At 39.2% G+C, this 24,536-nt stretch overlaps 3 protein-coding genes across 9 annotated transcripts; 1 reads left to right on the forward strand and 2 right to left on the reverse strand.

Moving 5' to 3' along the window:
* Window positions 1-5,708: 5,708 nt before the first annotated feature.
* Kyat (Kynurenine aminotransferase) lies at window positions 5,709-8,515 on the reverse strand. Of its 3 annotated transcripts, none has more exons than XM_065491398.1 (10): window positions 8,430-8,515; window positions 8,174-8,301; window positions 7,960-8,110; window positions 7,780-7,906; window positions 7,222-7,331; window positions 6,915-7,167; window positions 6,693-6,859; window positions 6,444-6,630; window positions 6,221-6,384; window positions 5,709-6,162 (listed from the first exon to the last, which is right to left on the reverse strand). In XM_065491398.1, exons 2-10 carry the CDS (start codon window positions 8,299-8,301, stop codon window positions 6,094-6,096), a joined length of 1,356 nt encoding a protein of 451 aa, XP_065347470.1. In that variant the 5' UTR covers window positions 8,430-8,515; the 3' UTR covers window positions 5,709-6,093. The 3 variants fall into 3 exon arrangements, with proteins under 3 accessions (XP_065347470.1, XP_065347471.1, XP_065347469.1); XM_065491399.1 differs by having other exon boundaries at window positions 8,501-8,509; XM_065491397.1 differs by having other exon boundaries at window positions 8,381-8,444.
* A 241-nt stretch (window positions 8,516-8,756) lies between these two features.
* On the forward strand, window positions 8,757-19,992 carry ATP7 (copper-transporting ATPase 1). Of its 4 annotated transcripts, XM_065491390.1 has the most exons (18): window positions 8,757-8,908; window positions 10,103-10,160; window positions 13,499-13,658; window positions 14,840-15,002; window positions 15,058-15,556; window positions 15,610-15,783; window positions 15,876-16,039; window positions 16,097-16,324; window positions 16,380-16,949; window positions 17,342-17,686; window positions 17,743-18,100; window positions 18,230-18,401; window positions 18,459-18,724; window positions 18,780-18,967; window positions 19,030-19,188; window positions 19,247-19,467; window positions 19,520-19,675; window positions 19,732-19,992. In XM_065491390.1, the coding sequence occupies exons 1-18, from the start codon at window positions 8,906-8,908 to the stop codon at window positions 19,835-19,837; spliced, it is 3,990 nt and encodes a 1,329-aa protein (XP_065347462.1). In that variant the 5' UTR covers window positions 8,757-8,905; the 3' UTR covers window positions 19,838-19,992. The 4 variants fall into 4 exon arrangements, with proteins under 4 accessions (XP_065347462.1, XP_065347464.1, XP_065347463.1 ...); XM_065491392.1 differs by lacking the exons at window positions 8,757-8,908; window positions 10,103-10,160 and adding an exon at window positions 10,365-10,484; XM_065491391.1 differs by lacking the exons at window positions 8,757-8,908; window positions 10,103-10,160 and adding an exon at window positions 12,147-12,278.
* Window positions 19,867-23,162, reverse strand: LOC135944434 (uncharacterized). Of its 2 annotated transcripts, XM_065491396.1 has the most exons (12): window positions 23,001-23,162; window positions 22,755-22,803; window positions 22,465-22,697; window positions 22,202-22,412; window positions 21,880-22,145; window positions 21,703-21,826; window positions 21,426-21,643; window positions 21,037-21,232; window positions 20,750-20,980; window positions 20,476-20,697; window positions 20,250-20,419; window positions 19,867-20,193 (listed from the first exon to the last, which is right to left on the reverse strand). In XM_065491396.1, the coding sequence occupies exons 2-12, from the start codon at window positions 22,795-22,797 to the stop codon at window positions 19,993-19,995; spliced, it is 2,115 nt and encodes a 704-aa protein (XP_065347468.1). In that variant the 5' UTR covers window positions 22,798-22,803; window positions 23,001-23,162; the 3' UTR covers window positions 19,867-19,992. The 2 variants fall into 2 exon arrangements, with proteins under 2 accessions (XP_065347468.1, XP_065347467.1); XM_065491395.1 differs by lacking the exon at window positions 23,001-23,162 and having other exon boundaries at window positions 22,755-22,892.
* Window positions 23,163-24,536: the final 1,374 nt, after the last annotated feature.

Here is a 24,536-nt window from a genome sequence, read left to right on the forward strand (position 1 = left end):
AAGCAGGGGAGGTGGGCCAGAAAGGAATCCGTTAGTGAAGAGCCCCCTCTCGCCTGCCTGAAATGCCTGTTTGTAGGTAGGCAGTCGCGCAGATTTCGATGAGCAAACGACGAAAAGAAGCATAGGGGGGACTACAAAACGCATTATTATTATTTTTATTTTTCTCTCTCCTCTGGCCGCAGCCGCAGATGCCATTCTTTTTCATTTCTTTTGAAGGCTTGTTTGTGGTGATTTTATGCAATAACCACGCGGCGGATCGATCATTATAGATGGATAGGTTGCAGAAAACCTATATTAGTTCTGGCGCCGGGAATACAATCACTCTTGCGTGTAGGATTGACGCTTTTCATGTGGGTTTGAGTGGAATGCCGGCACACTTCTTATTAACTACAGATTTTATTTTCTTGTCTAGCCACGATCACTTCCGTGATTCTAGGTCGCGTCAATTTTTGGAACTAGCAAGAAAAGTTGTTGGAATAATTCGACCGGCCCACATTTATTTGAGGATAATTTTCCCAACAGCACCAGAGCTAAAATTTGATAATTGTAAATATAAATTAAAAGATGAGGAGGAAAAGTGCAATTATTTTGAAATTCTAGGAGAAAAATTTAGTAAAAAATATTGCTCTGTTCGCGATGATTCAGAACTACTCGTTTGACAAAGAAAAAGAGGCAGTATTTGTCACTCTCACTTCTTAACTGGAATTATTTTGACGGATGGAGCGCGGTTGCACTCAATGTGCGCGAGTTTGCTGATACGGCCGGGATTTCTCCATCCTGTGAGCACGAATTTGTGCGAGCAGGATATTCTGTTGATTAATGAGGCACGCGCGGTTTTGCCAAGAATCTCAGAAATGGAAAGTATGCTGCCAAGCGGAGTATTTTTTAGAATTACAAGATGACTTCGGTAATTATGGAAATAACTTGCAATTATTGCAACACGTCGCACTTTCTTATTTACCATAGCAGGCGCCGACGCGTTTTCTCTGCCTCAGAAATAATGTCAAAATTGGTCTCCTATTTTTGGATTGGTTTGAAATCACCAACGGTTGTTCTTTCCTTTCAAAATTCATTACCACTCATTGCGTAAGTGTCATTCAACTCTCTGAAGAAATTTTACAAATATCTTTGACCTAAAAAATGTTCAACTTCCCGCCCGGTAAAAATGTAAAAAATCTGAAAAAGTATTCTTCATGATCTCGCATATATTTTGTATTCATTCTCTTTACCTTCCGCATTTGAAATTTCACGACGCTCGAGTAAAAGGACTCGCGTTTCAATCATTTTATGGCATGCTGCCTCTAACTTGTTAATGAAAGAGTTGCAATTCTTCATAAAAACATTTTATTGTTCTTAAGCAGCACGCCTCATGAATTTCAGTTGCAACACCGGAATATCAATTAAGCACGACGGAGTGAAAGAGTGCCGAGCCTATTATTTTTATTTTCTGCGCTCGTGACTCTGCGTTTCAAGTAAATTTGCAGTATTTTGAAACAATGCGAGCTACAGCTAGGCTGATCGTGATCAGAGCGTAAATATTGGACTACATAGGCATATGTAAAACATTATTGCTATAAGTAAGAAAGAGAAAACGCAAATAAAGCAATTAACATTTCTAACGTTATTTGTTCCAAGGACTAAAAAATTATTTTCCATTCGATATTAATAATTATGTGTTTAATGAAAGATTACTGTAATGTAATCTAATTGATTCAATTCAAATATTTACTCGATTTGGAGAGTGATATTGTTAAGTTAATTGGTGAACAACAAATTGAACACATTAATACATATTACCTTCCGCTATGACTTTCATCTAATAGGTTTAGTCATCTCTGATCTAAAATTGGAACTTCATAATATATATGCTTAATTTTTTTTGTAAACATTTTTTTTTCGTAAAAAATAGTGCAATTTAATTATTTTGTTGGCTCGCATTCTTAAAGGCATTTTTCAGGAGTATATATATCAAAACAAAAGCAGACATTAGAGCATTTCGGGGATCGGGCTGGAAGGCGCACCGCGATTTGTTTCTTGCTGGTTTGCGCACCTCTCGATCCAGTTGCTTTAGGGACCGATTTCTGGCGTATCATTAAAAGATCTTCGTGCGGGGAGGCGAAAAGATGGTCACATTTGGCTCAAAGCACCTCTGCGGCCACTCGGTGTTGTTATTGGGCCCATGTGCTGAGCAGAGGCTATTTTCTAAAATATATCATACATCTTTCATACTTTTGTACCATTTTCTATGAAGTAAACCAAACGATTTATCCTTTTGAATGATATAAATAGGGTTAAAAATTATTTAAATGTTGACTAGAAATCATCAGATGGTGAAAAAAACAATTATTTACAGTACATTTTGAAGCTCCTGAAGCATATAGAAGCAATTAAATCTAATAATAAATAAAATATCATTTTATCTCTCTATAGAGGAAGAACAACATACTGAAAGATCGTTACACGACGTTTTGATGAGCATCAGTCCACGGCAAGTCGTGTCAGACGGGAAATAATTAATGCCAGACAGATCTCAACAATAAGAGAAAAGCACGCATTTTGATTATGTTATCCCTTTGTAAACAGCTTGGCCTGCTTCTGGTGATTTCATTGATTAAGCCCGTCTGCCAGCATACGGTGATTATTCGCGCGCGTGGCGTCGGGTCATACGGTTCGGTGTAAGTGTGTATTACGGCCGTTACTCCGACTCGAATGGTAATCGTGAGTGCTATCGCGGAGCAGCTGTTTTTATTTTTCAGAACTGAGGGTGGCAGATGATGCTTTCATAATGCAGCGTGCGTGCGCGAGACTCTCAATTGGGAACGCGCCGCAAGACAATGCGCCTTTTCACTCCTTTTTTGGGTGGCTCGGAATTTATGTAATACGCTCCAGATGGAAACTTTATTTGAACGTTGCATGATTTAATGGGCACCATAAAATAGTCGTTGTTCCAGTGAGTGTGTATAATTTTAAATTGAGGTGCACTCAAAAAGGAAAATCTCGTTTCACAATCTGCAACCATTGGCTTAAAAATATGCTATAATTAATGTGTTAAAATTTTGATTTTTTTTTCTTGTGAATCCTTTGAAATTTTTAAGAATAAGCAGTCATAGAGAATAGAGGCTCGACTTGCAAATCCAGTAGTGCGTTCTTCGGGAGCAAATAATTCTCCCTGGAAATTCATCTTACCGGAATTTCCTGGTGGCCTTACCAAATATTTTTCACGGATATTCCCGCTCCCGACTTTTATTTCCCGATTCCTCCCGCTCACGCTTCCTTTCTTTCTGCAAAAATTTTAAAATCAAAAGTAGACACCATATTATGTGCGTTGATAACTTTATTCTTGGCTCGCATATTTACAAATACAAACTTACTATGCTCTTATTATTTTTCTGTGTCGAAAAGTTGAAAATTATAATTTAAGTTGTAAGCTTAAAAATTCACGAAGGCAATTTTTACTGGGTCACGTTAAATGCTACGTTTTAAATGAAATTAAATTTGTGAAGAAAAGCAGAGATTCTTAAAAAAACCATAAAAAACCGCATTTTATTTAAATAATCATTTTATTTTAATTCCGAGAGTCCCGAGACATTCCCGTCCCGGTGAATGCACTAAAATCCAGCCAAAAATAACATATTATTAATCTTTGAATTTAATTTTACCGAAACTAAATTTTACAAAAATGCTATAAAAGAGAAAAGTGATCATTTTAACTTATTAAATAGTGTGCATTATTCAGATTGTTCTGAATTAATATTTATTCAATCTTAGATGAAGCAGATATATCGTTATTTATAAGCTATTAACCCAAAATTCAACATTATTAATTTCAACAGTTAAATAAACTAAAATTGAATATAGAATTAATTCAAATCTAACGATTTTTCTAGCAAAGCGAACCCTTCCACACACAAGATGTTCTTTAAATACTTTTTAATAAGAAATTTACAATTTTTCTGAGAAGCGTGTGTTGAATTGGCGCAGAGGATGGTTGGCCTGGCTGCATGGGGATAGAAGCATTTTTATGTTTTCCAACTGCACTGGCTGATTACAACATCATCCTAGTGCTTTTCTGTGGAAATAGGGGAGGTATGCCCTCTGTGTGCACATCCTGTCAGCAGCACCAGCGCAAACGAACGCAAAGCGTGGGCCGAGCACAGCAGTTGAAAAGGCGAAAGAATAATGCTTTGCAAGGTGGTGATTGTGATTTTCGTGGCCGTCGGCCTCAACCTGATGGCCGCCGCGGAGCACCTCGTCCCGATCGGCCACAACCTGATCAACTTAAGCCCCCATCAGGGACAGTACCACTTGAAGCAACAGGTGAACGAAAGCAAGCCCAACCCCGAGGATTGTCTGTGGACCGAGGTGAACGGCACCAGCCTCGACGAGAGCGTCTTCCTGCCGGTTAACGCCACAACGCTGGACGACGAGGACTACTGCAACCTGATCATCTCGAACTTCAGCGCCGAAGACGATAGGAAGTTTATCATGCTCACATACCGCGAGATAAAGTACCTTCTCTTGATCTTTGATGAGAGTGTCCATTCCGATTTCAATGCCAAGATGTTACTCCTGTTGAGTGCCTTGCTGGGCGTCATCACCGGCATAGTCAGCTCCATGGCCTGCTATATCTACTGCAGGAGGAGCAACAGTTATGCACACGCAAAACTGTTGATGATGCCTTCGTAAGTGGCCAAGAGTTCATCAAGCTGCTTTTTATTTTTGTTCCTACATAGTACACATACATAAATCACTGAATTGATTTCGCGCAATAAACAAAACAGATTTGAATGTATACGCCGGATCTCACATACATAAATCATAATAATATACATATTATTGCTGTTGGTTGGCTATTTACGCACAATATTGAAGTAAATTTTCAGCTCCTGGCGATTTAGTTTGTTTAAAAGAATGAATAAATAATCAAACTTGTTATGATGGAAATTAAACTATGTACTCAATTTTTAATTTTAATTCAATCTCCTTAAAAAATAATTGAGGACAAAATAAACTGACAAAAAATATGAAATCTCTTGATTAGAAACGTAATTTTCAATTAATTCATCCCTATTTTTGACGAAACAGTTTCCGTGACATATTTAAAAGGTACATGATTCAAATGAATTTTTTAGGTGGTGTAAGTTTCATAACAAAAAAACAAATTGTGAGAGAACTGTGGAATATTGTCTTCCCAATCCTATCCAAAATCTGAGATCCAAAGCCAAAGCAGTTAGAAGTTATATTACTAACATTATTTTCCAAAAAAAGTAATATACATAAATTTTAACACGACTGCATCTGATCAATATAATATTATTATAAATTACTGAGAGTCAGGTTCAGGATTTCATCGAGAGATAATCATAATTGTTAATGGTCTTACACGAGACTCAAAGATGGAAAGTGGAAAGACTTGTAAATTCATATAAGATGTGAACCATATAGTTAGAGCATGACTATGTGAGTGTCAGGAAAAGTGGGAAAATATTCTGTCCGTAGCAGTTTCACAAAGCGAATTTATTATTCGCATTTTTAAGTTTTAAACGCACGAAAAACTAAGAGACCCATTCACTGAGAGGATCGACATTTCTACCAATCGCAGAGCCTTAGAAGTAAAAAAAAAACACCCACCGTGTTTGCAGAACTTGAAATTCAATGAACCCTTATAATTAAATTGGTGAGTTAAAATGAATTAAATTATCCACATATTCTAATGAAAAGTAGACAAGCTTTTAATTTCTTTTAGAAATCTCATTCAACAATTATATTGGTTGTAAATGCCTGATAGTGTGGCTCATGCACATGAGGATAACATTTCGTTTTGATATTGAATCAAATGTCAAATGTAGCTACCCTGGAGAATGTACGCTGTTATTTTTTCCCCAAAAACACCACACAAATTTTGAGTTCAGTTATTGTTTCAGCTGTAGTTGCTCGCGTGAGCTTTCTCATCTCATGAAAAACAGTCTGTTATATTCACTGCTGGTAGCTGCAATGAATTTAACTCAAAATCTTTTAAGAATAAATGGAAGACCAAAACAATGCCACATCAAATTCAAAAATAGATCAAATTTGTACAAAACACTAATTGCCTTAGAGGTTGCTAGTGGGGGCAGTCCAGTTGCGCAGAATTTCAGCCGCCTTTGCAAGATTTTCGTCTTTCTGTAAATTTTAGAGCTGAATGAAAAGCTGAAATCTTTGTTTGGTGGAAAGACAAGACCTTGAAAAAGCAATATCGCACAAGGTGTTGGGCCAGATTTTTGTTTTCGGGCCCGTAAAAGGCAGACGGCGGGATTCCCTGAAGCTTGACGTTCTTGGTCATCCACTTGGTGAATTTGTAGTCCAGCTCAGGATCTTTTTCTTCCTCCAGCCTCACTTTGCTAGCTGAATAAAGAGGCCAATTAATTGTTTTTGCTCCAGATTAGAACGTTATTTTTTCTAACTCAGAGCAGACCAATCGGCGATCATGAAATAGCCGCCATCAGGCACTGTTGGTTTCATGCCAACATCGGACAGGAACTTGACCATGAAATCTCGCTTGGGTCTCAGCTCTTCTGCAAGAGAGGATAGATAGCAATCTGGCGAATCTCTCCTGCTCATTTCCAGCTCCAGGCCTCGGGCCACAGCCTCCTACTCAGATTAAAACGCAAGAAGTTATATTGCCACCTTTAAATCAACTTGCTGCAACTTGCCTGAATGGGAGTGGGACAAGTGTAAACAGTATTCTGGTGAACTGTCTGCAAATTCTTCATGAGGTAATCAGGTCCGTACGCCCAGCCTAACTTCCAGCCAGTGACACTGAAGGTTTTGCCTGCAGAACCGATCGTCACGGTGCGTTCCCACATGTCAGGCAAAGAAGCTGCATGATTAAATAATTATTAACGAATTAAAAAAGAAATTAGAAACTTCAGCACCGATTCTGATGTGCTCGTTGGGCTTGTAGACCATCCACTCATAGACTTCGTCAGAAATGACAAGGACATTGTGCTTCTTGCACAGGTTGGCGATCAGCTCAAGTTCAGCACGGGAGAAAACCTTTCCCATGGGATTGTGGGGAGTATTAAGGATCAGCGACTTTGTCTTCTCAGTAAACATGCTCTCCAGTTCACGTGCATCCAAGACCCAATCAGCGGAGCTAACAGGGCCCGATTTTCCAGCTCCTTCTCGCTGGAGTTATTACTTTCATCACTTCAAGGAACGCAAATTGAACTCAAAGCTAACCAGTCTCAGAGGAATGAATTTGGGAATTCCGCCAGCAGATTTAACCATAGGGACGTAGCAGTCGAAAAATGGTTCAATAATGATGACTTCATCTCCAGGGTTGGTGTTACCTGTGTAATTTAAATAGATAAGTATAGATTTAAACTGTGTCAGAAAAATATATATACTTCATTTGCAAATCTTAAAATCAATGAGGCGTTGCACTGATGGAATTTGTTTACAATAAGATAAGTTAAAATGATTTAAATATAAAACACTTAAGTGATTAAAATTGTTTGTATTTCAGCTTAATGTGGCAAGAGGTTATATGCACGTTTTGTTGCATTTCAGCGATAATTTCTGCTTGCAGGTTCAGTCTTTTAGCTATCAACTTTAAATTAAAATGAGTGAATTCTAGGAAAGAATAAAATATTGAAAAATCACAACTCTGGTCCACATGCACACACTTCGAGGCCGAATAGGGAGCACTATGTTAATCTTTGGAATAAACACGAGAAGTGTGATAGAACGGTTATTGTGATTTTTGTCAACACATTATTTTTAAGAATTAGGTTATACCCTGAATGGCACAGAAGAGGGATTCATACGCTCCGTCAGTAACTAGAACTTCCTTTAGAGGATCAATATTTCTGCCTAGCTCAGCGGAATAGAGCTTAGAAAGAGCTTGAACAAGTCTTGGATGTCCCTGTAATCAAGATAATAAAACGCATTGCATAAGAGGTCACATCAATTAATTACAAATCCTCGAGTGTACTGGTTGAGCAGCGTATTGTTTCCATTAGTGGCGTCGGACAGCGCCTCAGTGACGTAGGAGGGCGGAGCGTAGTCAGGAAATCCCTGGCCGAGATTCAAGGGTTGGTGCTCCAGTGCCAGCTGGATGTACTCAACCCTTTAAGAAAAGGTCGAATTAATTTATTTCAAGATCGTGATTTGTCAGAATACTACGACTTACCAGACACTCTTCTCGGAGCCGCGGTACCTATCAGGCAAGGCGAATTTGTCTGCAACAGATGCCATACTTCTGACCGATCTTTGTCCAACGACTCGTAAACCCTGACGGCACAGCAAACTCGCAAGCATCTGCAATTGACAAAAGAAAAAATATTGTATAAATATACAAGGAACGGGGAGGCCACGAGGGTGTATGTTAAATAATTACTAAAAGCAATGAGGGCGACATTGTAATGTGAAGGAGTTAAAATACTAACACGAATGACACGCAGAGGGACAGGGTTGCAGGAGCCGAGACCACGAACCGGTTCCTTGCACTTTCACTCACCTTGAACACCAGACGTCAGACGAGAAGATAGGAGATAGATAGACGGTCGCAAGCTGCACCACCCCTGGCGACACCTGTTGGAACTTGTTTTACCAACATGATGAAATAGATTGAACCTTTTATTTGAATAGATTTTTAGTTTTTTTATCAGTTTTTTATTAATAAATAATTAGAAAGTGGAGTTTTCTACAGTTTTGTCACCTTTAAGTTTCATATTTCATAGAAAACAGTTGATAATATTGACTTAAGAAAACCGTTTCAGGTGGTAATTAAAACGCCTATTTCACAGCTGCTAGGTGTATACAGTGTGGTTTCGAGGAGAGAGTTGCCCTTAAGAAGTTTTACATCAAAATGTGAACACGACAGTGTGTTTTAGAACGAAATTTACAACCAATTAACTTGATAATGGTGAGTGCGTTATAGTAATGAAATGCATGATTCATTCTTTCGATGTTTAAGTAATCTATTTCGCTCTGACTGATGATAACTAATATAATACAAGATGTGTGAGCTAAATGTTTCCGCCCATTGCACTTCGCGACAACGGGAATTTTCTCTCTGGCTTTTGACTTTGACTGTTGATCATTACACTTACGGTTTAATTTTTCGTTGAGAACCTATGACATTTAAACTTACGTAAATCCTTTTGTGCAATATTTGCTCGATGTACAGAGTCTGCTTTTTATCCAGCATTATTTGTGAAGCAAGGAAATTTTAATTTTCTCATATTTCACATAATTGACATAATATGTACATGAATGTATTATATGATTTATAATTTTATATTGATTTGTAAATGACAGTGTGTGCCATTAGGCTTTTAATTTTTATTAAAATTCATGCAATGCGTATCATACAATGAATTATTATAATATTATTGTGCGAGCTTCTTCATAATATTCATTTGAACACCATTTTCCTTATTCAACGCTCTCATGGGAAGGAATAATTATTTTGTGTTAAAAATATTGGTAGCGAATAAATATAATTTCGTTTTTTGGTTTCTCTTCGAGTCAACAACCACTCTAATCCTATAATTATTGGGTATTTGTCAAAAACATCAGTCCTAGATAATGCAATCTACTAAAAAATCATTATTAAAAAGTATCACAACAGGCTTTCATGTATTATCTCGGAGTTATGAATTTTTGGTTTTAAGTCGTGGGATGCCATAGCCAGAGGCCTAGAACTGACATGGAAGCATATTAGAAAGAGAGAAATTGATGAATCAGGAATGCAAGACAAGGTTTAAGGCGCAGAAATGATCCAAATTAAAAGAGCTAAAGCTCGCTGCAGTGCTCTATTATACTTACCAATTGCAGAGCTCTATTTTTACTATAGTATTATATTATTGGCATTCCTTCCTCTCCTCCATTTAGTAATACTTTAGTAATACAACAGGGGTGCTGATTGCATCACAATGATAAACATTATTTCACAATTCGTGCTGCAACAACTGCAACGCTGTGTTAAATTTTAAATATCGATCCACAAATTTGTTCCCATGTCATCCATAATGCTGAACGTTCGTTTATTGAGTAAATTTGTTACAACAGGAAATGACGACTTAATTATTTTAAGTAATAATTTCGCTCATTTCAGGCGGCGATCGAGCTCGAGACCAGGGGCGAGGAGCGGATCCTTCGCTTTTCCTACGATGGTGAGTTAGGTCTTGAAAGAATAGTAGTATCTTATCTGTCATTCGCCTCAAAATGAGGACTGGATTAGCTTCGCTTTATCTCGGTTCTGATGTAAATCCAAATTTTTTTCATTCCTAGAGAAATCTCAATTAAAGCAGCGGTGCCTCTTTATGTGGTCCAAAGCAATAATTCCTGCAATCTAATTTAATATTTATTACCTAAGCGCTGCTGTCTTATCTGGGTGTTAAAACTTAATAACATGGTTTTTAATGGTTATCACTTTGTCAAGAGCACTTAGCTTATTTCTTCAAGAAACACACCGTTCTTGGGATGCGAAGAATGAGGTAAGCAGGAAAATTGCTTGATAATGGTACAAAAACGATTCGCAACAGTTGAATTATTGTATTTATTATGAGAGGACAGTGTGCTACTTATCACCTTGAGACCGTTTACATTGCGTTTATCACCCACTGCCCACAACCTTGACAGTAGCGGTTTGTCTCTTATAAAATTTTCTCGTTCTCGCCCGTATTTCAGAAAAAAAACTTGAAAACTGTCACATGTTATTTTAGATAACATTTTTTAATGTGAACTCAGTCTTCTATTCTTACCGCAGTTTTAAAAACAAAGCTCTCATGTAAGCGCATTTTTGAGCACATCATGCTTTGTATGCACTTACAATGACGAGTCCATTCGGATTTGGGAGGATTGCAAAAGATTTGGGACTCACTACGTACTTGCTGGTTTGCACCTTGCCAGCATGTGCGAATTAATATCACGGGACGGAGTGTCTAGCGTTAAAAATAAAATACCCCGGTGCGGTGGCAGGAACACGAGCTAGTCCTTTTCTGGACTGGGCCTGTGCGTCCATGGAATTCGTTCGCGATGTTTATTATTGGAACTTTGAGTTTTCGCAGGTTGTTTGCTATCAGGGGGTCGCCCATCTCAAGAGATGTAAAATAAAAAAAATCAACGTTACTCAAGTATCTTAAAGTCACTGAGAGTGAGATGGGTGGAGTGATGATCTTACATTTATGTGAAACATTTCAAATAAATTGCACTGGATAGTACGAGTCCAACTACTATTCAGTCCACTCATCATTAAAGCCAAAACTGACGTAGCTGCATGAAACGTGCAAACTTTAACACAGCTATTTTATGTATGTCTCTCTATAGCTTCTCAAAACTACATTCAAATAAATAAAAGTGATCTGGCAATTTGCAAACAAAATCGCAAAAATAAAAAATGGAAAAGAGCTAGTAAATGGAGTTATTTTAGTCTATAAAATTTTCAAGGTTTTGGTTCCTTAGAACTAATTCTAGTAAATTGATGAAACTCCGGACAAAGCTCAATGCGTGATATGGTTGGAATGTTGGAAAGAATAAAATTGCACCTGATATGGCATTCCTTGGCATTCCACTTGCGTGGGCGTGGAGAATTATGCTCTTTTTAAAATACAACAATAAAGTCAAGCCTTTTGCTAATTAAATTCAAGGCTGTCGAACATGCTGCCAGAACAACAATCAAAGCGCTCTCTAGGACCATTCAATAGCCGCCAGATTCAATTCATTACAAAACTCGAGCTGGTTAGAGAACAAAAGAGATGGAGGCTGCAGCTGCTTTCCATTTGATCTTGTGTCTGGCTGGAGCGGAGTTGATGAATCTGTGCACGTCCCACCTCGCTCGATCGCATTACCTCACAAGAAATTTTGGGCCGAAAGAGAAAGGAAATGTATACTTCCTTTGCCCCTTCCACCTTGACGGAGTGTCTCTTTGCTCGGCTGGATCATTCCTCTATTACATGCTCTAGTTGTTCGGTTCTTAGGTGCTCAATCCTTATATATACTGTATATCCCTGTTTATTATTGCGTTGAAAACGACTTAAACGTGTGAGCTTTGCTCCAGTTCATCGGGGGATGATCAATAATGAGAAATTCCAGTCATGTCCTTTTGGAGGGATCTTCCAGTTATTGCATTCCTGTCAGACGCAGGAATAAAGAAATTTGATTGCGTCTGGATCTTGGTGGGAGAATACTGAACGCGAGCATATTGCCGCCGACGACCACTCGCTGAAATGTGTTAGTCTGTGGAGTTCCTCCTTGTTGTGAACAGCTCTATTAGAGCCTCTCTTGCGGCAGTGAGTGTTTAGTTAAATTTGAGATTTTTCGATCAAAGGTGAAATGAATATTGGCAATGAAATTTGCTTAACCAAGTTGAGAGTAAAATTTTTGTTATTTTTAGCGCCATGAAATATAAAATGATTTCGATTTTGAATAACAATAATTATAAATTATTAAATCGTGAAGTTAAACGCACTTGCAAGTTGCACGAAAATAGCATATTGGTCTTTTCTTTTTGACTTTGACGCGTTGTTTCTGCTTGCATTAGTAAATTTTTGCTCCCGTGTGATCTCTACTTATTTGTGGCTTATAGTTTCTGAATAACAATTTAATGATGTCGAAGCTTCAGAGGTCAATTTGAAATCAAAAGTGTTGTAGTTCACACAGTTCACGGAGATCACTGAAAATTGCGTCTGCTTGAGATTACACAAGTTAAACAACGTTTGAGCTTACCAAATTATATATTTGAAAAAAAAAAACTTAATTAAAGATTTACAATGCTTTAACGCCAAAAATAACGTGACACCTGTATTTTTCAAATTTAAATTGAAGTACTTCAATCATTTATTTATATTTCTAAATTATAACATGTTTTTGTTCAGCGGCCAGTCGAGGACGAATTATTCGTCTATCTGTATTACTCCAACGTACAGTATAAAGGCTAAAATTGTGTGCTTTTATCATTTGCCATTTTTTTATTAACGGTGGTAAATGTTGGGAGGGGACTTCCATAAACGAGCAAGTGAATGTCTTTTATTTTATGCAGGCGCAAAAACAAGAGAAAATATACCGCGGCGCTGATGTTGAGTGATCCACTTGTCCGTCGTTAATTTCTCTGCTCCACATTTGGACACTGAAACGAGCTGACCGCTGAGGTGGTGCAGGAATTCAATTTAGGATTTATCTTCATACTATATAGATTTATGGTTAGTTAAGTTGAGGTGAAACGTTTTCATTATTTGCTCTTTTTACTCGGCTTTTATCACTGCATTTCGCTTTACAGGTTGTATTCGTTGAGCAATTTTCATTTTCCATTGTTTTCACAATAAAAGATAACTTATTTATTATTATTTTTATTTTCTTTTGAAATGCTCGTATGGTATACAAGAGAAAAGATACCATGGACATTATTTTCCCTTTGGTTTGAAATACTAAACCGTGTTCCTCCAAATACCGATAACATAAAATGTTCTTTAAATTTTTGTGTATTTCTCATGTTAAATATTTTGTGTTTCAGATTCAAAGAGCAAAGACATCAGCGATGAGTTTGTTTTGAGCTCTCTGCGCGAAAAGGTCACACCAGATATCAGTGGGGTTAGCCGAGAGGTCGCCAAAGGACAGTTGCAGGTCTGCTTTAGGGGCAGCATCCACGAGTCTGAAATCGTTCCACAAATAAGGTAATATAAATTTAAACTGTGAATCTCGGTCTTATTGCTAGAATATTATTGAAAATTCCTATTCGCCTACAGTAGAGTAATGATTTCTGATTACTATGCGTAGGGAATTCTTTTGGGAAACTAGTTGGTCACGAGACGTGATTTTTTGTGCAGAAGAGCACTCATCATTCACCTAAGAGATATCTTTCACCAATTATAAGACAAGTGTAGAAATTTAAGATAAAAGTTAGCACAAGGAAGAATCAGGACGGCGAACACAAACTGAATCTTCCTCGTTCTTGCACTAACCTTGAATTGCATCAGTTTTCTCTCCGAATTTCCTCCCGTCCGTGATTATGTCTGAATTCCCAGATAATGCAAAATGCATGTTAAATTAAGTGTGTGTAGTATGGGCTGTAGTTTGGCTAGTGGTTGAATCCGAAGCAAATTTTGCTGCTATTTTGATCATGAGTCTCAGCGAGTTGATCGCTATAATGCTACTAAAAGCCTTATTTCTCCAAAATGTGAATGTGATATTTACTATTTTGATTGATTTTAAGTTTATTATGACTTGTTTGGAGAAATAAAACTAAATTGAATTGAGTGATAGAGCAGAGAGATACTGACCTATTTTTCCATATTTTTATGCTCAAGTGAAACGATATTTAATTAAATAATTTTATTAAACGAACATATATTAGTGATATTCTCATAATCAGTTGTATAAAAAATGCAAGATGGGGGTAGGAACCCCTTTCAAAATAAACACTACTTTTATATTCTTTAGTTGCATTCCTTTGCAATGGGGTCTCTTTGGATTAGCTCATATTTTTTTCCATCAACCAACCCATCAGTGTAAGAGGCTCCTATGCATTGATAAAAAATTCCCCGCCACCTTGGTTTTATGATAAGTGGAGAGCATAACATTGTTTTCAGTCCCTGCGTCTCTGAATTCACCTCTCATTGAGGCATATCTCTGTATGCATACAAGTCCAAAAACTATTTGCCGTTCGTTTGGCTTGATAAGACTGCCATGATTTAGATAATAATGCACATCATTTGTTAACATGGAGCGGAAACCACTTTTGAGTGAAAATAGCTATGGACTTTCCAAGCAACAAGCCCTTGACAGGCTCAGGTTTCCGCTGACGAATTTCCTGTTTGTTTCTTTGACTAATTCCGCTTAAATTATTGTTTTGCAGATCCACCCTGGATAACTTGGGCTTTCTAGTTGACCTCGAGGATGGTGCCTCCACCTCGGGGTCACTTACGACCATTGTTGGAATCGATGGAATGACTTGCATGTCTTGCGTCAGGAACATTGAAGGAACAGTTGGTGCTAAAGATGGAATTCTCTCCATTAAAGTAGGAGTTCTTTATTTTGTTTTTACTATAAAAAATAATGTAACAAAAATTGCAGGTTGATTTGGGTAGAAAAATGGCCACCATAAACTACAACTCCTCAACTCTTAGACTGGATCAAGTGTTGGAAATGATTGATGACATGGGATTCGACCCCTCAGAGCCCCAACCCTGTCTATATTTTTGTAAAGAACTAGCCGCCAAAAGGTCACAAGTAGAAAACTACCTCAAAGAAAAGCTTTGGATCATAAGCTTTGAAATAATCGCCGAAAGAAATCTCTTTTACCTGGAAATCAACAAAGCTTTCTCCGTAAACACGTCGCAAGTGTCTTGTGATTTGAAGGAAGTCGGAATCGAAGTTCTTGAGCAAGAGAAGATTACACTGCGTTGCTCGGAGCAAGTGACTGAGTATTTGTCACGGACAAACGGTGTTTCTGAAGTGAGGCAGAACGGCGACTGTGTTCACGTGTTTGTTGAGCCTGGAGCGGTGTCTTCACAGCAAATCAATGCCCTTTTGGACGTGGGAGGCTACAGTGGATCAACGTCCCAAAGCACAAGTAATTTGAATATTAAATGATTTGTTGTAATGCTAATTTTCTCCTGAATTCAGCACCTGTTGGGTCAAAAACTGGAAGCCCCGAAAAGGATGTCAAAATCACTGTAGAAAGTGACGATGTTGTGGTTTTTGAAAGAAAAGACCTTGCCAAATGTCACCTGCATGTGCAAGGAATGACATGCGCATCATGTGTAGCTGCCATTGAAAAGCACTGCATGAAAATCTATGGTTAGTTGAATGAAAATGAAATTTATTATTCTCATTGATATATTTTTATTTAAATGTGACTTATCATTGATTGTATAATTTCGAATTCGCAGGCGTGCATGGGGTGTTAGTGGCTCTATTGGCTGCTAAAGTGGAGATTAAGTATGACCCCACGGTTGTGACGCCCGTCACTATTGCTGCTTCTATCACAGACCTGGGCTTCACGTCTAGTGTCATTGATGAGGCAGGCAGTGGAGATGGACAAGTGGAACTGAAGGTACGCCCTGGTTTAAAGTTTTAAAAGTGCAAAACTAACAAAGCAACAATTTAACAGATCTCTGGAATGAGCTGTGCGTCATGTGTAAATAAAATTGAAAAAACGGCACTGGCCCTGCCAGGAGTTACTTACGCTGCAGTTGCGCTTACAACACAGAAAGGGAAGTTTAAATTCGATCCGGAGACCACGGGACCCAGAGACATCGCTGATGCTATTACAAAATTGGGATTTGAAGCTGAGCCAGTCACGTCTTCCTCTCAAAAAGATCACTTGGACCACTCACAGGTAAAAATGATTATTTTTTTGTGACGAACATTTTCTAATTACTTGCAAACACCAGGACATCAGAAAGTGGCGGAACACGTTCCTGATCTCCCTTATATTTGGAGGACCGTCCATGGCGGTGATGATGTACTTCATGATGGCCATGCCAGCCCACCACCACGATTCTGGCCTCATCATGCCAGGTCTTTCTTTGGAAAACCTGATCCTCTTTGTTCTGGCAACACCCGTCCAGATTTTTGGAGGCTGGCCCTTTTACTCTCAGGCGTGGAAATCTATAAAGCACGGATCATCCAACATGGACGTGCTAATCGTGATGGCAACGTCGGTTTCCTACATTTACTCAGTGGCCGTGCTTGCAGCTTCAATGGCTCTGATGCACTCAACCAGTCCAATGACCTTTTTTGACACTCCACCCATGCTCTTCGTGTTTGTTTCGCTGGGCAGGTGGCTGGAGCATATCGCTAAAGGAAAAACCTCAGAAGCTCTTTCGAAACTTCTCTCTTTGAAACCGACTGAAGCGCTTCTTGTGCAAGTAGGACCTGATTTTGAAGTGCTGTCTGAGAAGACGATTGGCGTAGATCTGGTGCAAAGAGGGGACGTCCTCAAGGTTCTTCCTGGGGCAAAGGTATGTGAAGGTTTTTTCTAATGTCCTGAAATTGGTCTATGTTGGAAAAAGATTTGTTAGGGCTTAAGCAATTAGCCACATATTAAAACTAATTCATCGCTAAATTTTCTAATATTCATGTTTCCATATATTTTTAATACCCGAATTTTATGCTTCAAAATTTTAAAAATTCAATTTGATTTCATAGTTAAAACTCCATTTTATTCAGCATTAAAATTTTATTAAAACGTTGCAAATTTGATAAATTTTTAACAACATCAATGTTGATTAAAATTACTAATTTAACTCAAAATCCTCATGTCCATTACACGTTGATGAACAGTCTTAAATTTATTAGACGTTCTGGATACACAAGGGTTTAAGTTTTATTATCAATATTCGTTTAATTTTAGGTTCCTGTTGATGGGAGAGTTATATCTGGAAAATCAAGCTGTGACGAGGCTCTGATCACTGGTGAATCCATGCCTGTGCCCAAACAAACTGGGTCGGTGGTGATTGGAGGATCAATCAATCAGAACGGGTCGCTTCTGGTGAGGGCCACCCACACCGGGGAAGCGACCACTCTTGCCCAGATCGTGCGTCTGGTGGAGGAAGCACAAACCTCTAAAGCCCCAATCCAGCAGCTGGCCGACAAGATCGCAGGATACTTTGTACCTTTTGTAGTCGCGGTTTCAGTTACTACTCTCTTAGGTTGGATCATAGCCGGATACATTGACATCAACTACCTTCCTTTATCAGTAAAATCCATGCAAATGTTATATAATATGTGATTAATAATATCAACAATCCGCAGGTTGAGGCAAAAGAAGGGCTGACCAACGACGAAATCATTCTTCAGTATGCATTCCAGTGCGCATTAAGCGTGCTCGCGATCGCCTGTCCTTGCGCCCTGGGTCTCGCAACTCCAACGGCTGTGATGGTTGGTACTGGAGTTGGAGCCCAGAGTGGCATTTTGATTAAAGGCGCCGAACCTCTGGAAAACGCGCACAAAGTGAAGGCGGTGGTGTTCGACAAAACTGGAACCATCACTCACGGCAAACCAATGGTGGCCAGGATCAGCCTGTTTGTCAAGGAACAGACTTTGAATCTTGCCCACGTTTTGGCGCTTTTGGGCACTGCTGAAGCCAGCAGCGAACATCCTATTGCGTCTGGTAATTAAAAACATAAATATTGAAAGAAATTATTGTTACCCCCAATATTACAATTTTAAAAACAATTATGCTAAATTAAAATTGACAAACAAACCATTTTAAATCAAAGTCTTCATCCTTACTTTGCAGCTGTTGTTAAGTTTGTCAAAGACGTGGTTGGACCAAACGCCCACCCAGGAACTGCTGAAAATTTCCAGGCTGTGCCTGGCTGTGGACTGAAATGCACCGTATCCAGGATTGAAGCACTGACTGAGACCGCACAAAAGTCGGAGGGCGTAATTAATTATGCAAATCACACAAAGTAATTACAATGGGAAGAAAGAAACCTTTTTTACCTAAAAATATTTCTTATATTTAGATCGGGAGGCACTCAGATTGAAATATCTGGCGTTTTGATAGAAGATGTTCCCTGTGAAATGGCATCAACTGAGAAAACTGCAAAGGAATTGCAGCAGCTACTCAACATAGACGATCGTTCGGCTCAGTTGACAGGGCCTTTTGATGTTTTGGTGGGCAACCGGGAATGGATGAAGAGAAATGCCATTGAAATACCCACAGAGGCAGACATGAGAATGATTGATGAAGAGGAGAAAGGCAACACAGCCGTGCTTTGTGCAGTTAATGGTATTTTGACCTTGGCTCAATCTCGCTTAAATCTTTACGTTACTTTAATTCTTAGGCATTTTGGTCGCCATGGCGAGCGTTGCAGATAGAGTAAAGCCTGAGGCGCATTTAGCGGTTTACACACTTAAGAAGATGGGGCTGGAAGTTATTCTACTGACCGGCGACAACAGGAAAACTGCTGCCACCGTCGCGAGGCAGGCCGGCATCACTCGAGTTTTTGCTGAAGTTTTGCCATCACACAAGGTAAAATAATAATAATAAAAAATACCTTATTCAAATTAATAATGCTTGGGCGGTTGATGTAGGTCGCCAAAATTCAAAGACTACAAGAGCAGGGCATGAGAGTGGCTATGGTTGGAGACGGTGTAAATGATTCACCAGCTCTGGCTCAAGCAGATGTTGGAATTGCAATTTCGTCTGGCACTGACGTTGCTGTTGAAGCAGCAGACGTAGTCCTTATGAGAGTAAGTGATGCAGCAGACCTGTTAAATTTTAATCATTGAATTTATTTCCCTGCTGTAGAATGATCTGCTAGACGTGATTGGCTGCTTGGACCTGTCCCGCAAAACTGTCCGCAGAATCAGACTGAACTTCATGTTTGCCAGCATGTACAACGTTATTGGAATTCCAGTAGCTGCAGGCGTGTTCAGCCCATTTGGTTTCCTGCTGCAGCCTTGGATGGCATCAGCAGCAATGGCGCTGAGTTCAGTTTCAGTGGTGGCATCATCCCTCTTCCTAAAAACGTAAGATCCTGCAGTTGCTAGTTGTGCAATCTCATCTACTGATTTTCTATAGGTACGTTAAGCCTACAAGAGGCACTTTGGTGACCCCCGAGTATCAAGCGGCTGTCGCACGATCAAGGGAATTGCCTGAGGATTCAATTTCGCTGCACAGAGGACTAGACGACAAAGACAAAACATTTGCCAGGTCTAACAGCTCGACGATTGGAAGGTACAGTTTTCTTCAAATCAACCATCTTTTTTTACTTCAACGATTATTTTTTCCAGACTACTGAGCCGAGGGAGCAGAGCTGAAGGCAAAGGCCGTCTCTTGTCTGAAGAGGAGGACTGTCACGATCAGCTGCTTGCTCAAGCAGGGTCATCAGTGGTATGAAGATATCAAGAAATAATATTCTTCAGAAGTAGAGGACAGATAATGTATTTTTCATTTAATCATTAATCAAAGTTAAACACTGCGTTAATTTTGATACATAATTTCATCCACCCATCACTACGCAAAGATCATAAAAATATTTTTTCAAACAATAACTACAGTAATATTATTACACTCAAAACTCCTGTCAATATCGTCAAACTTATTCTTTCTTGTGGCGCCGCGTTGCGTCCGTTCAGCCAAGAATTAAGGATTCCTTGATGTTTTGGTGGCTCATTTTTTACGTTAACTGTTATGTTGTGAACAATTTGATAAGTTACTTTATCTTTGTCTTTGCCTCCATTTATCAGCACAATCTTGACAATATCGTGAATTAATATGGTATTAATTTTAGTAATATCATTTAAATTACCGTATTATCTGATACGTCAGGTCCATCGTCCAAGTCGTTTGGTATCCAATCTCCACATTTCGGGAATCCCTTTGGTGTTGGTGCGAACTGTTCAGGTTCTCCTACCTGAACTACAAATGCCATTCCGATCTCGACGTGAAAACCTATGTGGCAATGGAAAAGCCACACTCCTGACAAAACATGCACTTTGAAGTACAGCGAAAAATTTATATGTAATCAAATTTACCAGGATTTGCCGCTTTTATTCGCAACTGGGCCAGTCCTCCATCAGGAATGGACACAGTGTCTTTCAAAATAGCATGTAGATTCACCTTCTTATTCTTCTTGCTCTGTTGCATGAATTTTTTCACTTCTTGCAAATTCGTGCTCATGCCCAGTTTTTTAATTGCCATGACATGGAAGGCATGGCCGTGCAAGTGGAATGGGTGGTTGGCATCAAATCTATTTCCTATTTAAAGCACTAATTTAAGTACCCAAAATTAAAATTTCTTAAAGTTTACCTTCATCAAATAGAACAAAATCCACTATGTCGTTCACGTTGACCTTAATGCGGTGCAGGCACTTGCAAAAATCTTTAATAGCGCAGTCCTTCCCTTGCATCCTCAGAGATGTATCATTGCAGCCCAGAGCGTTTAGCTGCTCTCCTGACTGCATTATCAAGGGGGTCGGGGGTAACATCAAAGTGATGTTGTTTAACTGGGGCGTAGTGAGACTTTCTTCCTTTCTCAATACTAAGTGCAAATAATTTAAATTAATTACATTCTGTCGTCAAACGCGCAACATATACCTTCGTGAAATCCGTACTTGCCAGCTGGGTTTGTAAGTGGGTTGTCTTTAGGGTAAAAATCATAACCTATATAAATTGTATGGTCTGCGTTGGCTGTCAAAGTTTTCACGTCTCCAGGCTCAAGAGAATGAATTTCAGCCACTGTGAATTTACTGATGTCCTCATCAAATGAGTCCAGGTTCAGCGAATTTAATTGCTATAAATATGTGTAAAAGGAAAATCATATTATAAAGTTACCACTGGGACAAGCAAATCATAAGGTAAAATTATAATTTATATTTGGGGGAAGTGTCTTCTGAACTGCAAAAGGGCACAGACCAAAAAAGCTTAACCTCGCATGGTCCAATCCAAATAAAAATATGCTAAAAATAAATAAGTCATGATCAAACCTTTCCTTCCCGATGCGCATTTTTGTAGCTGACGAACGGCTCTGGCTCTTTACTCATGTTAGCGCCTTCATATGTTAATATCGCCGCTTGGAAAGCAGACCGAAAGCGTTCATCGCAGTCCATCAAGCCTTTAATCCTGATCCAGTAGCGCCCGATTGATTGGTTTGCACTGAGGACGAAATCAAACCGTTCGCCAGCATAGGATACCACAGAGTCAACTGAAGCGGTAGAGGTTAATTTCAGAGCTAAAAATATTAGAACCTTCTTGTGAATTCACCTGGAATAGGTTGGAGGTTTGATCCGTCAGTTGAAATCACGGTGATTGTGTGGTTGTCAACTGACAGCTCCATCGGGCAGTTGTTATATCCAGAGTTTATCAGACGGAAGCGATATTTTTTGCCCTGCGCACCAAAACGCATTGAATACTTGACTAAACTAGTTTAATTATTATTACTTTTTTCACGACGAAATTCTCAAGTGGAGCCGCGAATGAGTTATTTCCACTCTCGTATCGGCCCTTTCCATTCACCAGGATGTTGTCGGGCTTGTTGTCTCCTGCTGCAAAGTGGTGCGCGATGAGTTTGCTGATGGTCGACTCGTGCAGCCAGTCATTCAAAATAATCACATGTTCTGGTAGGTCGAAGTCATAGAGGGACCTGTGCGGGTCCACAGGGTCCTCGATTATCAAAGCTCCGAAAACGCCGTCTCCCCTCTGAACGCCTGCGGCACCGTGGTGCTGAGTTCAAATATTCAAAGCGGGGAATAGCGCAGTATACCTGAATGCGAATGCCAGAAATGGGTGCCTTGGGTGTCTGCCTTGAATATGTACCTAAAGGTTGAGCCGGGAGATATCGGACACTGGGTGACCGACGGCACGCCGTCCATGTGTGGCGACCCTTTTTGGTGGTGGCCGTGCCAGTGCACTGAGGTGGTCTCGCTCATCAACGAGTTGTGCACATCGACGACTATTTTATCGCCATAGCAAACCTTGAGGCCAAAATTCAGTCTCCTGAATAATTGGATATAAGCGCCCGCTTACTCTTATTTCTGGTCCCGGCAGTTGCCTGTTAACGACAGCGATGAGCCTTGCTACTCCGTCTCCCGCAACGCAATCTTGCCGCATGCAGTCTGTAACATTTCCAAAGGCGCAGGCATAGCAAGCTTTGCTCAGCGTTTGATAGGGCTCCACTTCAAAGTTGTAGTAGCAGGTCATAGGTTGGGTGGAATTGTTGCATGATCTCCGGCAAGGATGGCTGTCCTTTGCAGCAAATGCTAAAAATTCTCGTGGGTTAAGAACGTACTACTTAGTCAAAAAGCAGTAAAATTTACCTGAAACCGCATAAAATGCGAGAATAGCCGAAAAAACCAGCATGTTTTTCTGTAACATGAATTTTGATTAATAACTATTAATAGAAAATTAAACAGTTTCCTCCCTACTGGTTAAAAACAATTAAACGGCACTTCCAAAGGAAGATAACGCGTTCATGAAACATAATATACTCTTATCATCAGTTTGTTTTGCATTGATCCCTTTTCGCCAAGACTGTCAGTTTGAGTGAAATAAAAAAAACTCACGTGTGATGCACTCCAACAATGTTAAATTATGCAGATGAATGATGACGGAGTGCAGCACCAAACAACACGCACCGACGTTCAGCAGACGTATGAAAAAATGTGGGACTTGTGAACGAAAACTCACACCACGAGCTCGTCAGGTACATGGAGGAGTAGGGATTCATCAAACTATCAAGCTTGCATTAAACAAATGTTATGTAATGTTGGAATAGGTGCTGATTGTTGAAGGTTATGGCAGTAAGAAAGAAACAACATAATTTCAGCTATATATTAGTAATATTTATTGTAATTTACAAAACATTATTCAGTCAAGTCAGCTATATATTTGACATATACAACATATACAATTTTATGATACTGTAATATCTTTAGTCATCATTTAATGACTTTTACAACTGTTTTGAAAAATTTCAATCAATGCTGAAAGACATTTTCACTTAAATTTGACTATCCCAAGTTAAAGACAAAGTGGAGCCTTGAGGCAGCAATTTCCACACTCAATTGAATTGTGCTAAAAGAAGTGTTGCCAATAAAGCTATAATATAATTGCTCTCGTCAACTGGGATGCACAAGTGGTTAAGGAGAAAATAATAGAGCAATTTGCCTTGCACGTCGAAGGAAAAACTCGCCAGTCATTCAGGAATTAGTTGCAACGCTATTGTGAGGCGCCCGTTTCCGTCAATGCCTTTGTGAAAATCTACCGGCGCTTAATCAGGACGCGCGCGCGTCACTTTTTGCAACACTCATTTCGGTCCAACCAGTGCAGCTAATGGACGGATGATTTGAAAGGAATAAACCTCGCCTGAGGGTCAAGAATTGGAAGTGCATGACTCGGAAATTTTAAAGTGCCAAAAGGCAACACTCTTTTTGTTGCGGTGCTGACCAGGGCACTGACCTTTCTTCAATAAGTAGTGTGGATTCATTGCTTTACTGATGTTAGTTAATAGGTTCATAATTATTTTATAAAATAAATAAAACGTTATCCGAAAAAATCCACCAAGAAGGTTACCGGAACAAAATTGACCTAAAAAGATGAAGTAACACAATTTAAAAAGAGGAACTTACTGGACCATTATTATTTTTAATGACAATACTTTACAGGATCATCGCAGCGGGGGAAATTTTCAGGATTTCTCTCTTTTACGGACGTGATAAAAATTAAAATGTGCTTAGCCTTAACACTAGCAGAGGATTCGTGTAATATATTTAATAAATGTCAAGGAGTAAGTGAGTTTTTAACACTGGAATTTTAAGAAATTTTTCCTTATATCGTAAAGCTGTCAGGGCAGTGGCGCCAAGGAAAAAAGAATATCATGCATCCCGCGGTAGGAACGAATAATATATAGCTAAATAATTGAGTGCAAGGACCTTGCTGAAGCATTTTTACTGGGTCGACCAAGCTATGGGCAGCAAGAGGCTGCTGCAGGCTCTATTTCACTTTCACTGCGAGCGTATTTTATTCCCAGCAACGATTTTAACAATTCATTACGCAAATTCTGATTGAGCAGAACAAGTTTGCGGATTTGCATAATATAT

This window comes from Cloeon dipterum, chromosome 4, assembly GCF_949628265.1.
Source record: "Cloeon dipterum chromosome 4, ieCloDipt1.1, whole genome shotgun sequence".
In the NCBI taxonomy this organism is placed as follows: Eukaryota; Metazoa; Arthropoda; class Insecta; order Ephemeroptera; family Baetidae; genus Cloeon; species Cloeon dipterum.